Raw genomic sequence first — 12,935 nt, 5'->3', positions numbered from 1 at the left:
TGTTCTGGTCTGAATCCAAATTGATGATCTGAGATCAAGCCATTGGAGAAGAGGAAGGATTTATTATCAGAAGTGATGATTGATTCTATAACCTTGTTGATGATTGGGGGAAATCTCAAGGATGATCAAAGGAAATTGGATGCACCTTAACTCAGTTTGGAGTGGCATATCAAAAACCCTTCAGCTTTTCATTTTTGATTTTGAAAATTTTTCTAAAAAAAAAAAAAGTATTGAAATTTGAAATAAAGAGTTGTCGATCAATCGCAAAAAATAATCTTGATTTAACCTATTTTAAATTCAGGCTGCAAAACAACAATGTGAAAAAAGTTAAGGGGTGTGAATATTTCCTGAAGGTACTGTATACACACGTATTAGCTATAATTAACCATATGTAAATTTAGAAACTGTCAAGTGCAAAAAAGCTGCAGCTCCTGACCAGTTTAAATCTCATTAGAGCATCATCATGGCAACATAGCAGCTTACCTTCGGTTATATACCGGATGTCATGCGACTCCAAACGGTGAGTGGTGAAAGCGCTGCGAGACATCTGGCTGCGAGATAGCTCTTTGGAGCCGCAGACAGTGCATGTGCCATGGCGGTGACGTCACTGCATTAATCTCTGGTCGTTGGGTGACTTCATTAGTATAATTTACGCCCGATCGCATCCAGGAATGACTCCATATTGTGTTTGGTGAAGGGAGAGATAATGTTCCACGTGGCAGGCGGCGCTTATCGTTCCTGGTTCCGAGCAGCAAGGGCTGTATGGAAGTCGGTTCCAGCACTTTCACCGCTCGTTATAGAAATGCATTGTGCATCTTGTCTCCAGTTCCATTCTGAATAATTTTAATTATCTTTGGGAATAAGGGTCTTTGTGCAGAGTATTGAGGTACAACAAAAATAAATGTCATATTTGTCGAACAGGGTTTGCATAATTTTAGACATTGAGGTTGCCATTTTTGTAATCCGTCATTCCTTTCTGCCAGCTGACCACAAAGGCAATAAGCGGTGGTGGCCAGGCTGAATTGGAACGGCGTCTGCAGCAGCTGACGGAAACACTGATTCAGAAGCAAACAGCCCTGGAAATTCTAAGCACAGAACGCACTTCACTGGCTCTTCAGCTTGAGAGGCTGGAGCAGCAGCATTGTCGTGGAGCATCAGCTGGAATGCCAAGTGTTACCCTTAATGTTGATGGATCAGAAGGTACACTATATACATAGAAACTAAGCCATATACAGAGACATTGTCTCCTTCTGATGGTCTCCTTCAGTCAAATTTAAACACCATACTTATGTGGAGTAAGACTTGGCAAATAAAAAAATTAAAATGCTATGAAATGTCTGTTACACATAAGAGAATCAAAGTAACGTGAACTTATAAACTTGATGATTCCCCCCTTCAGGAAGTTGAGCACTATCCTTATTTAGGATTAGTTGTGAGTAAAGATCTTAATTGTATTCACCACATTGCTTCAATTTGCAACCAAGGAAAAAGCATGCTTGGCCTTCTCAGAAGAAACCTGAGTTGTTGCATATCTGACGTAAAGTCCACAGTGTATGTACAAGGCCCTGATACGCTCTTGCATGGAGTATGGATGCATCGGTTGGGACCCTTGTGCTAAAACCCAATTCGAATCTTTAGGAAGGATGCATTCACAGAGCAGCCCGCTTCGTTTCAGGAAATTGTAACGAATAAAAAATCATCATCCATAGTCCACGACCTGTACATTTAACTGTGCACGCAAAAGCACATTTAACGTGTATTTATAAGGAGACTCATGGTCATATCCCAAACACTATCTCGCATCTGAAACTTCCCCTTACTCGTCGCTCTCGATGTTTGTTTTGTCCATATTCCTACGCAACACCAAGCTTTCATAAACATTGTTATGAATTTTCTCTTTACCACATACAATTCGTGAATGGGACTCCTGCCCATTCTAATATTCCCATATTGGGACCCATTCCCATTTTGGGACTCCTGCCCTGCCTAAAATGCAAAGAATGCTCCATACTTCCAAAGCGATTTTTGACTGTCTGAATGTGATAATGTTGGTCAATCAACGACATTATACAAATTAGATTACCTCTGTTCCTTCCCATGCACCATAATCATTGCAAGTAAATAACCCCATCATTTGGGTGTTTGTACATTATAGATAGAGATACACATAATAAAGTTCTCCTTGTGGGAAGGGTTGAATGGAAACAAAATGATGAATGTATCGAGGATCAGGGAAGAGCACAATGGATCGATAGATAAAATGAGGCAAAATAAAACCAGTGGGACGACGAAAAATGGATGCATCACAACACAAAATGAATTTTGGGGGAGAATGGTGAGAATAGGGTCTTGGTTGTATAGTAAATGGGAGAGGTCATGATGTGGCGGTTGGCGGCAGACAATCCTGTCGGGAAGAACTCGAGATGATTACTCAGGATGGCAGTTCCACAGGTGAGGAAAAGGGGAATGAAAAAAAATATGGAAGTTAGTATTGAGTTTTGACCCTCAAACTCTGGAAGGATAACAAGGAAAGGCAGAATGAGTGTGACCTGAAGTGGTGGGGTTTGGGAAAGAGGAGAGAGGGCTTTTGAGGAAGAAGACCAGAATAGATCCAGGAAAAAACCTTCGAAACCACAAACCTGGTGAACTTGGCTCTGAGCAAGGCTCTGATTCCTCCTTCTCCAAATGGTGAACAAGAAGCGGACGCTGAGATTCCGTTTTTATGATGCAAGATTCCAATTATATGGAGGGCGTTGATTCTCATGGCACGGACGGATTCCAAGGCCTCAGGGAGGACAAGAAAGGAAGCAGCAGCATATTGCATGACAGTCTGGATGATGGTTATCATCTGAAGATCGCAGAGGAAAGACGTTGACCCTGGAGAGAATTCCAAGGCAGCGCCCGGTTTTGGAGCCCAGCTTGGAGATCTGATCTTCCCAAGACGGGTTAAAGCTGATAAAGAAGCTCAGGATTTTCAGATACTGTACCTCTCCTGAAGGCTCACCAGAGAAATAAATTGGGAGTTCTGGCTGATTTTAAAATATGTAGATACCTGTCCCCTGTACACAATTCTGTGCTCGAGCCATTTCGGCACTTACCATTTGAGCTATTTATTCGGGCTTTGTATTATGAAGCATTCAAGCTGCATGTGTTTGTTAGCCATTCAGTGGCCATCACCTGGCAAGATGGATTTCATTTACAGACTTGGCATTTAATATGGAATTTTTTTTTTTCCTTGACTTGGGTTTACTTTCGGAACTCAGTATATCAATCTGGTGAGTTTCTTTTAACCTTCGGTGATGTCTTTGTTGAAAGAACCATGTCACTGATTGTCTTTCGCAGCAAGAAGTCAATAACATGATTATATCACAGGTGGCGTGACAAAATGTAAGGACAGGTACATTTGACGATTGGCTTCACAATCAGGTATATAAGGGTTGTTGCGTTCTGTATTAGTTGAAAACAACTGCTGCACGTCTACAAAAGTTATTGCCGCTTCCTCTGGAGATGGTCCGTCAACTTGACAATGCTGTTTTTGTCATGGAGTGGTGGCTTTACGAAATTCTGGCATGAAACAGCGTGCTATTGCTCGGCAGTGTGGCATCACTCAAGGTCAGGTGTCAAAGATCCTGAAACAAAATTCTCATTCTCAGTCCCTACTCCAATACCGAGGCCAGGACATCCACGCAGAACCACAAGGAGAGATGATCGCCAGCTGCACCGGTTAGTCTGCAATGGCCGTACCAAGTCAGCTAATCGACTTAGGGCTGAGTGGCAGCAACTGACAAATGTGCCTGTATCCAGAAGGCTAGTCAAACAACGACTGGTTCAAGCAGGCTATCGTGCCAGGCGTCCCCTGAGAAAGCCACGCCTGACCAGACAACACAGCCAGCGCCGATTGTAGTGGACCAGAGACCACCCTCAATGGCAGCCAGGACACTGGAATCACATGACCTTCAGTGACGAGTCTAGATTTCTGGTCTATCGTCAAGATGGCCGCGTCCGAGTGCGCAGACAAGTGCATGAAACCCACAACGAAGATTGTATAGTGCCAAGAGTCCAAGCTGGAGGTGGTGGGGTGACCGTTTGGGCTGCTTTTCATGCAGGGGGCAAAACTGACCTGGTTGTTCTGAATGGAAACCTGAACCAGTTCAAGTACAGGGTCATTCTGGAAGAAGTATTGCTTCCATTTGCTCGTGCAGCCTTTCGAGGAAACTTTGTCTTCCAAGATGACAATGCACGGCCTCATCGTGCTCGCATGATCCAACACTTTCTTGCTGACCGTGGTGTAGAGCATATTGCCATGTCCCCGGATATGAATCCGATAGAGAACTTGTGGGCAGAATTAACGCGTCAAATCGACAACTTGGACCAGCAGCCTACCTCTGTGCGTGAATTGCAGCAGACTATTGTCACTGCATGGCAAGCGATTCCTGTCCAAACCTTGGCAAATCTCGTGAACAGCATGCCTTGACGTGTACGTGCTCCTGAATTCTCGTGGGGGTTACACGAAGTACTGAACTGTAATTTTGCTGTCCGTAATCCCAGTCATAATTTAGCTTTTGTTTTTGTTGAATTTTTTTTTGCCTAATGTGCAAAATAGAGATACTTCTGGAAAACGTACAGAAGTTTAACACAGTACTGTCCGTGAATTGAGTTCGATATCGGTTTACATCACTTTCAACGATCAATTTATTTGCTTCGAAACGTCAAATGTGGTTTTTGTTTCTTTTAAAGGTCACATTAACAAAATCTAGAATAATTTCAACATAATTCCAATGAACTTTTGGTTCGAAGTCATCTTGAAAAGTAAGTTCTCTCCCACAAAAAAAATATTCCATATTAAATGCCAAGTCTGTATTATTTAACTTTGCAAATAGATATACCAGACATATTGGGTTCATTGAAAATGGTATTCAAAAAAAAAAGCATCGACAATCACCGCTGCCCTGTAGAACAGGACTTGGACCAATGTTTCAACCACTTCATTTTGTATGCAGCAAAAGGCTGCGAGGTAGCATCATCGGCTGAGGGTGTCGCTGTTCCGCCAAGGCTCCACCAAGCATGCGCAAGCATGCGCTCCACCATCAGGTCCACCACCTTGGCCACCAGGGACCTCTTCTCGGCGATCACCATGGCCAGCAGGACCTTCTTCTTCAGTAGTCCTGGCACCTCTGCGGTTCTTTGCCCTTGGTCTTGTGCACTTCTTGGGAGGCATGATGTATTGTGCCTGTTGAGTCTGGAGACTTTCTTGAGTCGAGTTGTTCACCATTCACTGCAAACACAATGAACCACTGCAGGTACCAGCCCTTACCTCTATTTATAGGCAGGCTGAGGAGGCACTACAGGTGGCTCAAAGGAGGCAGAAGAGAGGCAAAGGCTTTGCCATGGTGGCTCAAGGGTTGCCGTGGTCGCCGAATGGAGGCACAGCGGTCGCCACAGTCATCGTTCAATGCACGCTATTGGTCGCCCAAAGGAGGCACAAGGGCAATGCCTTCTGCTGGTTATGGCAGGAATTTGTAATTTGTTCTGTGTGCCGGCGATAGCTCACCTACTCTTTATGAAGGACACCATGGGGTCTTTAACGTCCACCAACCAATGAATGCTGGCAGACTAGATGCCCGTTTAACGTCCATCTGACAGCACACATTCATGAATCACCCTGTAGTGGAGGAAGATTAGCTAGAAATTGGCATGATGTGGGAAAATTTGGGGACAGAGATGAAAATTGGCTGAAATGACCTAAATACCCTATCAAAGCTTTGCAGAAAATTCCCCATAATTCCTGGGGGTGGAAGGTACCTAATTTGCATATTTCCAAGATGGCCGATACCAGCGAAGGTAAAATTTATAACTTTTGAACCGAAGAGGGTAGAAGCATATTTAACATGTCTATTTCCACTAATTTTAGGGTGGAGAACTTATTTATGAGGTTTTTGGGTGGCTACAGGGTCATTTAGAGGTCCTTTTGGGTGGTAATGGGGTCATTTAGAGGTAAAAATATGCAAAGTTATAGTAAAAAGTGGGTTACGGAGATAGGGGTCAGTAGGTCGTAGCCGAGGAGATAGGGGTCAGTGATGCGATGTTGGACCCTGTAATAATACAACTCACCAACACCATGAGTCAGCTGTACCAAACAGCCAGTCTTCAAAGTAGAACCGCCAAATTGTGGATACAGTATGTTGATCAGGTATCACTAATGAAGCAGTTTGTATGTGCTGAGCGCAGCGGGTACTTCTCTCTTCACCTCCATACCATTGCTCGAATGCAACCATACTTGCATGCTGCGGGGTGTCTACCATACGCGAAATCATCCCAGGTGTACCTGCAGGCAATGGAGGATTTGGAGGAGAAGATGCCATCTGAAGACTGGGAGAAGTTTGTTGGTGATGGGTAGTTCACTATTCGCCACACCAGCAAGTTTTGGTCTGGTGTCTGGTCAGACATGACCATCGAACAAGTATTGATGAGGGCGATGAAGACCACTGGAGGGCTCACACATGGTCGGCGCATCACTGACGGTACTCTCGCACAGTGGGTGGGCGCTGTACCCCTTTGTATACCAATATGTGAGGCTCTGGAGGAGCTTTCAGGCATGCGCTGTGAGCCATCAGACCAACACTCACTACATAAGGAACATGCTGAGTTGGGGCAGGCTAGACAGACTCAAGATGATGCTGATCGAAAGAGGTTGGTTGGATGGCTCAAATCACACAATCCATTTGAGTACAGAGACAAGTTGGTATCTATCTTCACTGGAGTTGAGGCGGATTGCAGTATCAACTGTGACAATGCTGTCACTATTGGCTCCGAACCGCACACGCAGATGATGGGGCAGAACTTTGCAGACTTGAAGCTACAGAAAAAGAAAAGAGTTCAGCCATTGTCAGCCATGCGCTCCACTGTCAAAGTGCGGAATGAGCCCTTGGTTGTCAATGAGCAGCAGATGCTGAACAGGATTCTGGCTGTTTTACAATCGAGCAATGACTTGAGAGATTTTGTTCAGTATGAATTTGTGAACTTCGCCCCTGCTCTGTTCGATGCTGTGTCCATGCGTAAGACAGCAAAGGCTGCTCTGAATCATATCATTGACGTGAATTCACACCTAGTTGACTCAACAGTTATAGGCCCAGTTCCCATAGTTATAGATGGGGGTCACTTTCTGCACGCCGTTGTATGGAATACACCCTGTACATATGCAGATGTGATACAAAGCTATGTGAGCTATGTGCAAAAGCATTACCCAAACCGCCTTGTCATCGTGGTCTTTGATGGGTATGGTACTCAACTCAGCACCAAGGTTGGCGAGCAGTCCAGGAGAGCCAGCAAGGTTACATCTGCAGCCATTGCTGTATCACCACAGATCAACACATCCACAACACAAGCAGAGTTTCTGTGGAATGGAGCAAACAAGACATCGCTGATGAAGTTGGTCTCAACAGAGCTGAGGGCTGTTGGCATTCTTACCTGTCAAGCAGAAGCTGATGCTGATAACCTCATTGTCAGGACAGCTCTTGAGTACAGCAATGTCGATCTGGGGGTTCATGTTGTCTCCAAAGATGCAGATGTCATGATATCTCTGCTTCATCGTAAGCCATCCGGTGAGTCGATCATATTCATTAATCCTCAATCGGGTGGGGTGGAGCCAAAGTATGTAGATATTGACAAGCTCCAAGTTTCTCTGGGCCCTTTGAAGGAAGTGATTCTTTTCGCCCATGCCTTCACGGGGACTGACACGACATCAGCAGCATACTGCCGAGGTAAGGCTCAAGCATGTCAGCTGCTGAGAAACAGATCCACTCTGAGAGACGAGATGTCTATATTCTATAAGAAGGATGCATCTCAGGAAGACATCGGTGTTGCGGGTGAGCATTTCTTCCTTGGCTGGTATGGTGCCGAAAAATTTGCCTCACTGAACAATGCTCGGTTCTTCAAGCTTAAGCAAATGATTGCGAAGCAGTCTGTGGCAAATGGCATGAACCTCGCTGTCCTCCCTCCCACATCTGGTTCAGCCAAGCAGCATAGTCTGCGGGCATATCTACTGATTCAGCAGTGCCAGGGTGTTGAGCTTGATTGTACCCAGTGGGGCTGGGAGATGCGGGCAGATGTACTTTGTCCAGTGGGTTCAGCAAACCCATCTGCCCCTGAGAGACTCCTGGAACTCATATTCTGCAACTGTAAAATGGGATGCAAGACAGCCTCTTGCAAGTGCAGGAAGGCAGGTCGTGCATGCACACCAATGTGTGAAACATGTCTAGGAGAGAACTGTTATAATGCCCCAGTTGTTGAGGAGATTGATTAGATTACCTTAAATCCCCTTGTACTTGCTTGTTTGCTTACTTACTTGCTTGTGTTCCCTTGGACTGAAATGTTTTGTATGCTAAAAAAACCCCCGACAGCTTAACACAACCAATTTCCTGTTGTTTATATTAAAATCTGGTATGAATTCAGAAGTGTCATTTATTATTCTATAACAATTGGTTCCACAATTATCACAAGTTTCACAATTACAGCTTTTTAGTGGTGGCAATCTTCAACATATGCAAATTTAGGTGCCTAATTTGACTAATTTGACCCCCTCAATGACCCTGTAGCCACCCAAAAACCTCGGAAATGGGTTTTCCACCCTAAAATTAGTGGAACTAGACATGTTAAATATGCTTCTATCCTCTTCGGTTCAAAAGTTATAAATTTTACCTTCGCTGGTGTCGGCCATCTTGGGAATATGCAAATTAGGTACCTTCTACCCCCTGGAATTATGGGGAATTTTCTGCAAAGCTTTTACAGGGTATTTAGGTCATTTCAGCCAATTTTCATCTCTGTCCCCAATTTTTCTCACCTAAAATTATTTTTCCTTAACTACTGCCTGTGAAACACCGGGATGACAGTTGATAGCTGGTTCGAGTTTCAAACCCAGGTTTAGATAGCTTAGAGGCGGGTGTGCGGAGAGTCGCTTCGTGCTGGGAATATGAAGAGGGGAGTGGGGTGGGGGGAGAGAGAGTAGGTGGAGGGAAGGGGGAAAGTGGAAAGGAAGGGAAGGGAGGAGTGAGGGAAGGAGATGGGGGGGAAGGGGAGGAGTGTGGGGCGGGGGGGGGGCGTGGAGGGGGGGGGGGGGGAGGAGATAGGGAGAGAAGGGAAAAGATGGAATGGGGAGGGGAGAGGGTTGTATTATTTATACAAAGGCCTTTATCGACCTTAACTTGCTACTAAAACAGAAAACAAATCTGAGTTAAAATGAACTCTTGGGGTTGCCTGCACTCATTGTACCATCCTATGTAAGTAACAACCTGAGGTGTAATTAAGTGAAAATTAATTTTACCAGGGCCTTTATCGACCCTAATTTGCGACTAAAACCGAGAACAGTAATCAAAGTCGAGTTGAAATAAATCCGTAAGGGCTGCTTGAGGCCTTGAAGGAAAGATGACGAAGATCCTAATCACCGTCCTTCCCCATGTTAAATAATTAAATGCCATAGGTTATTCAAAATTTATCAGATTTTCACCAAATTTGTTATAGTCCAGTGTTCAACCACTTCAGTGACTACCAAAACAGAAATCGAATCTGAGTTGAAATAAGCCCGTGATGGAGTTTAAAGCAAAAACCCCGTTTTACCAGAGGATTTCCTCTTCAAAGTCACAAGACATTATCTTAAAAGTCAAAAGAGTGATCAATCTCAATAACCCGAAACAAAATGGCGGCTTAAGAACCCAGCGATGTGACAGTGGGCTGACCAAGATGGCATATCGCCATTTTGGTGAAGGCTTTTCTTTTTTCTTTTTTCTTATGAGCACCTCGTTAATCATATTTAAAAAGGGTTTTAAACACACCCAACACCCAGTTTGCATTAATGCATTCTTAGAGGTTGAGGAGTATGTTTTGGGGCCACTAGGTTTCATGGTTTTGGAGTTATGGAGGACACACACACACACACACACCCTTTAATTATTTTTATTTTATTATACGTATACATAAATATTTATTACACATATACATGTACATAAACATACACACCATTTTATGAGTAAAATCATTTTATTTTCGTGTTGGTCCTATTAACGAGACATTTGTTGAATGCAGCCCATGCCCGGAACATTCCCGTCCTATGCAGTGAAGGCGACCTGTTTTCATCTGGAGTGTATGGAAGGGTGCGCAAGGCTGCCAGCACGATAGATCGGTTCAGGTAGGAAAAGGCCCATCAGGTTCATGCGTATTTTCCCCAACATATTATCCTCCACTGGGCCACATTACCACATACCAACACATACCAACAAGAGGCCACATTAACTTCCTGTATGTGCTCGCTATTGTGCTATTTGATAGTCATTGAGATGAAAGTTTATTGCTGTTCACCGAGATTAGGAAGACCTGGCTGTTACTCACCACCAATATGCATGTAGTACAGTGGTTTGTTCTCCAGTCGTCTACGGAACACAATTTTATTATCTTGGATTCACAATGGAGTTTGATCCAATAATTTTATTGTTTTGTTTCATCGCTTTTTTTTCTTCTTCTTTGGCTTCATCGTCTTATTTGTCTTCTTCTTCTTCATCTCTGCAGTATCCGCCTCGGTGTCTTCTTGAGGCGATACCCAATTGCGAGGGTGCTCATTCTGCTCTATATCGTGAGTGTGTATTCTGAAGGTCATTATATTTGCACTTTTTATTGTACAAGCATTTATAGAATGGATATGCATGATTTCATTGTTTACCTATTTTTGTTTTTCTCCAGGTGATTCTGCATTTCTGGGTGATGATTGTACTTCTAACATACACTCCAGAAATGCATGCCAGTCCCTAATGAAAACCAGGGACGCTTTATGGCTGGAACGTTGATTACTTTATCACAACTGCTCGAATTATTAGCCAAATAATGCAAATCATTGTATTTGTTGAACCAGATTTTTGAACACCTAACCCCTGTTGGATGTGTATTTGAGTTATTTGCAAAATCGAATTCTGTATTTGTCACTCACACGTACTCTGCTGTTGAACAGTCAGTAATATATTTGCAAGGTGCATCTGTCTCACTGTGTCTCTGTGACCATATATTTTTTAATGTACTCACTGTTACAGCTGTTAAACAGCACCCCCAATGTGATAATGGTTAAAGTCTCAATTTGAAGGAACACAATTTTACTATTGGGGAGGTGGGAGAGGTTTGGAGCATTTACATATTATGGAAACAAGGGAAGGAACATGTAAGACATTACAGAATATTGTGATTACTGTATATGTGATATGTACATTTTGGGGCAAAAAAAAAATCCATTTTTTTACAGTCCAAGCCGAGTCTATTTTTTAGCATTTTTTTTTGGTCATAACTATTTTACCATACATTAAAAAACACCAAAACGCAAGAACATGCAGAGATAACTACAAATCAGGATGGAATAGCTTGTCCCCTAGCTTTCTTTAAATAATCCAGTCTTTTGGTCAAACTTTCACAAAGCTTCTTGCACCAAGAAATGTCAATATTGTCCCATTCATGTTTGACAGCTCCCCAAAGTTGATCAGAATTTGCAAGCTTCCTTCCAATAAGTTTGTATTGTATATAGGCCCAAAGATTCTCTGAGTCTATGGGGTTCAAATCAGGACTCTGACCAGGCCAGAACATAAGTTTCAGGGACTTTTTTTCCAAATACTTTTTGGTGGCTTTTGCAGTATGGGCAGGTGCATTATCTTGTTGAAAAATGACTTCTTTGCTCTTCTCTCCAGGAAATAAATTTTGGAGGCTGGGAAGTAATCCGTTTTTTAAAATATTTTTGTATTCCTTGGCTGTAATTGACTGTTCACACCGAATCAACTCACCAACGTCAGCAGACGAAAATGCACGCCAGACCATGATTCCACCTCAATGCTTCACAGTTGTTGAAATGCACTCAGGGTTGAATCTCTCACTAGATCTGCGAAGGCAACGTTCTGTGGCATCACTGCAAAGCTGAAATCTTGATTCATCACTCCACAGAATTCACTGAAATGTGTTTGAATCAGTTCTCATATTTGGCCAAAAATACAATCTGTCCTGAATGTTTTTCTTAGATAATAGAGGCTTCTTAGCCCATCTTTTTGAGACAAAACCTGCATCAGTTCCTGGAGAACTAAGAATTTATAGCTTATTTACTTAATTTTTTTAGTGATTTACTAATAACTAAGTCACCTGTCATCTTTACTTGTAGTGGCTCTAGGACTGCCAGTTGGTGTTGGCTCCTGAGCAAGAATTTTGATGATTTAAATGAGAGCCGTGAAGTTGTTTGTAAAGTAATTAAATCGACCCTTCAATGTTTATTTTGTTTTTCAAGCCAATACTGATGTTGCTTCCCAAAGGAATGCCCATTGTGTGGGGCAAACTGTGGTCATGATGCACAATTGATCTTTATTTTTATTTTGCAAAGATGCTTTATGTGCAAAAAATCTCCTATCGCTGGCATCGTTGGAGGCCATTTATTTATTACATATGCACAGAGGGAGGATGGGGATTTCCGCCAACTATTATCGGGTTGCTTGCATAACAAATCATGACCATTGATATAAACATGTTGGTAGTTTCCCTATTTTTGTTTCTCAATCCTTGATTTCAATCCAATGTTGATTATGGTTCTTTCGAAGTTATCACACGTTCTTTTATCCCGAAATGCATTGTATCGATTTTAACTGCACAAAATATGTGCACTCTTATAATGGGCATTTCGCGTTGCAAGGTTGACTCGGTAGGCTGGTCAAAAGGTTTGTCACTTTGTTCATGGGTCAAGTCTCCTTTGTGAGGTGGATGTGCAAACCGTGCACTGTGGACATTTTTGAGGTGGAAATGCAAGACGTGCATCGTATGGATTCCTTTGTGAGGTGGAAATGCAAGACGTGCATCGTATGGATTCCTTTGTGAGGTGGACATGCAAACCATGCGTCTTGTGGACTCGTTGAGGTGGATATTCAAGCCGA

General features: G+C 43.1%; 1 protein-coding gene across 8 annotated transcripts in view; it reads left to right on the top strand.

Moving 5' to 3' along the window:
- Positions 1-11,017, top strand: part of GOLGA5 (golgin A5) — a 69,794-nt gene extending 58,777 nt beyond the window's left edge. For all 8 annotated transcript variants that reach the window (XM_078786973.1, XM_068105067.2, XM_078786974.1 and 5 more), the window contains exons 11-14: positions 984-1,200; positions 10,078-10,180; positions 10,558-10,621; positions 10,729-11,017. In XM_078786973.1, the coding sequence (XP_078643099.1) occupies positions 984-1,200; positions 10,078-10,180; positions 10,558-10,621; positions 10,729-10,797 (453 nt within the window). In that variant the 3' untranslated portion in view covers positions 10,798-11,017. The remainder of the gene's footprint in view (positions 1-983; positions 1,201-10,077; positions 10,181-10,557; positions 10,622-10,728) is intronic.
- Positions 11,018-12,935: the final 1,918 nt, after the last annotated feature.

The sequence above is a fragment of the Myxine glutinosa genome, chromosome 11 (assembly GCF_964187855.1).
Source record: "Myxine glutinosa chromosome 11, kmMyxGlut1.1, whole genome shotgun sequence".
NCBI classification, from domain to species: Eukaryota; Metazoa; Chordata; class Myxini; order Myxiniformes; family Myxinidae; genus Myxine; species Myxine glutinosa.
Note: the sequence above shows the minus strand (reverse complement) of the source record. Positions and strands in the feature narration are given on the sequence as shown.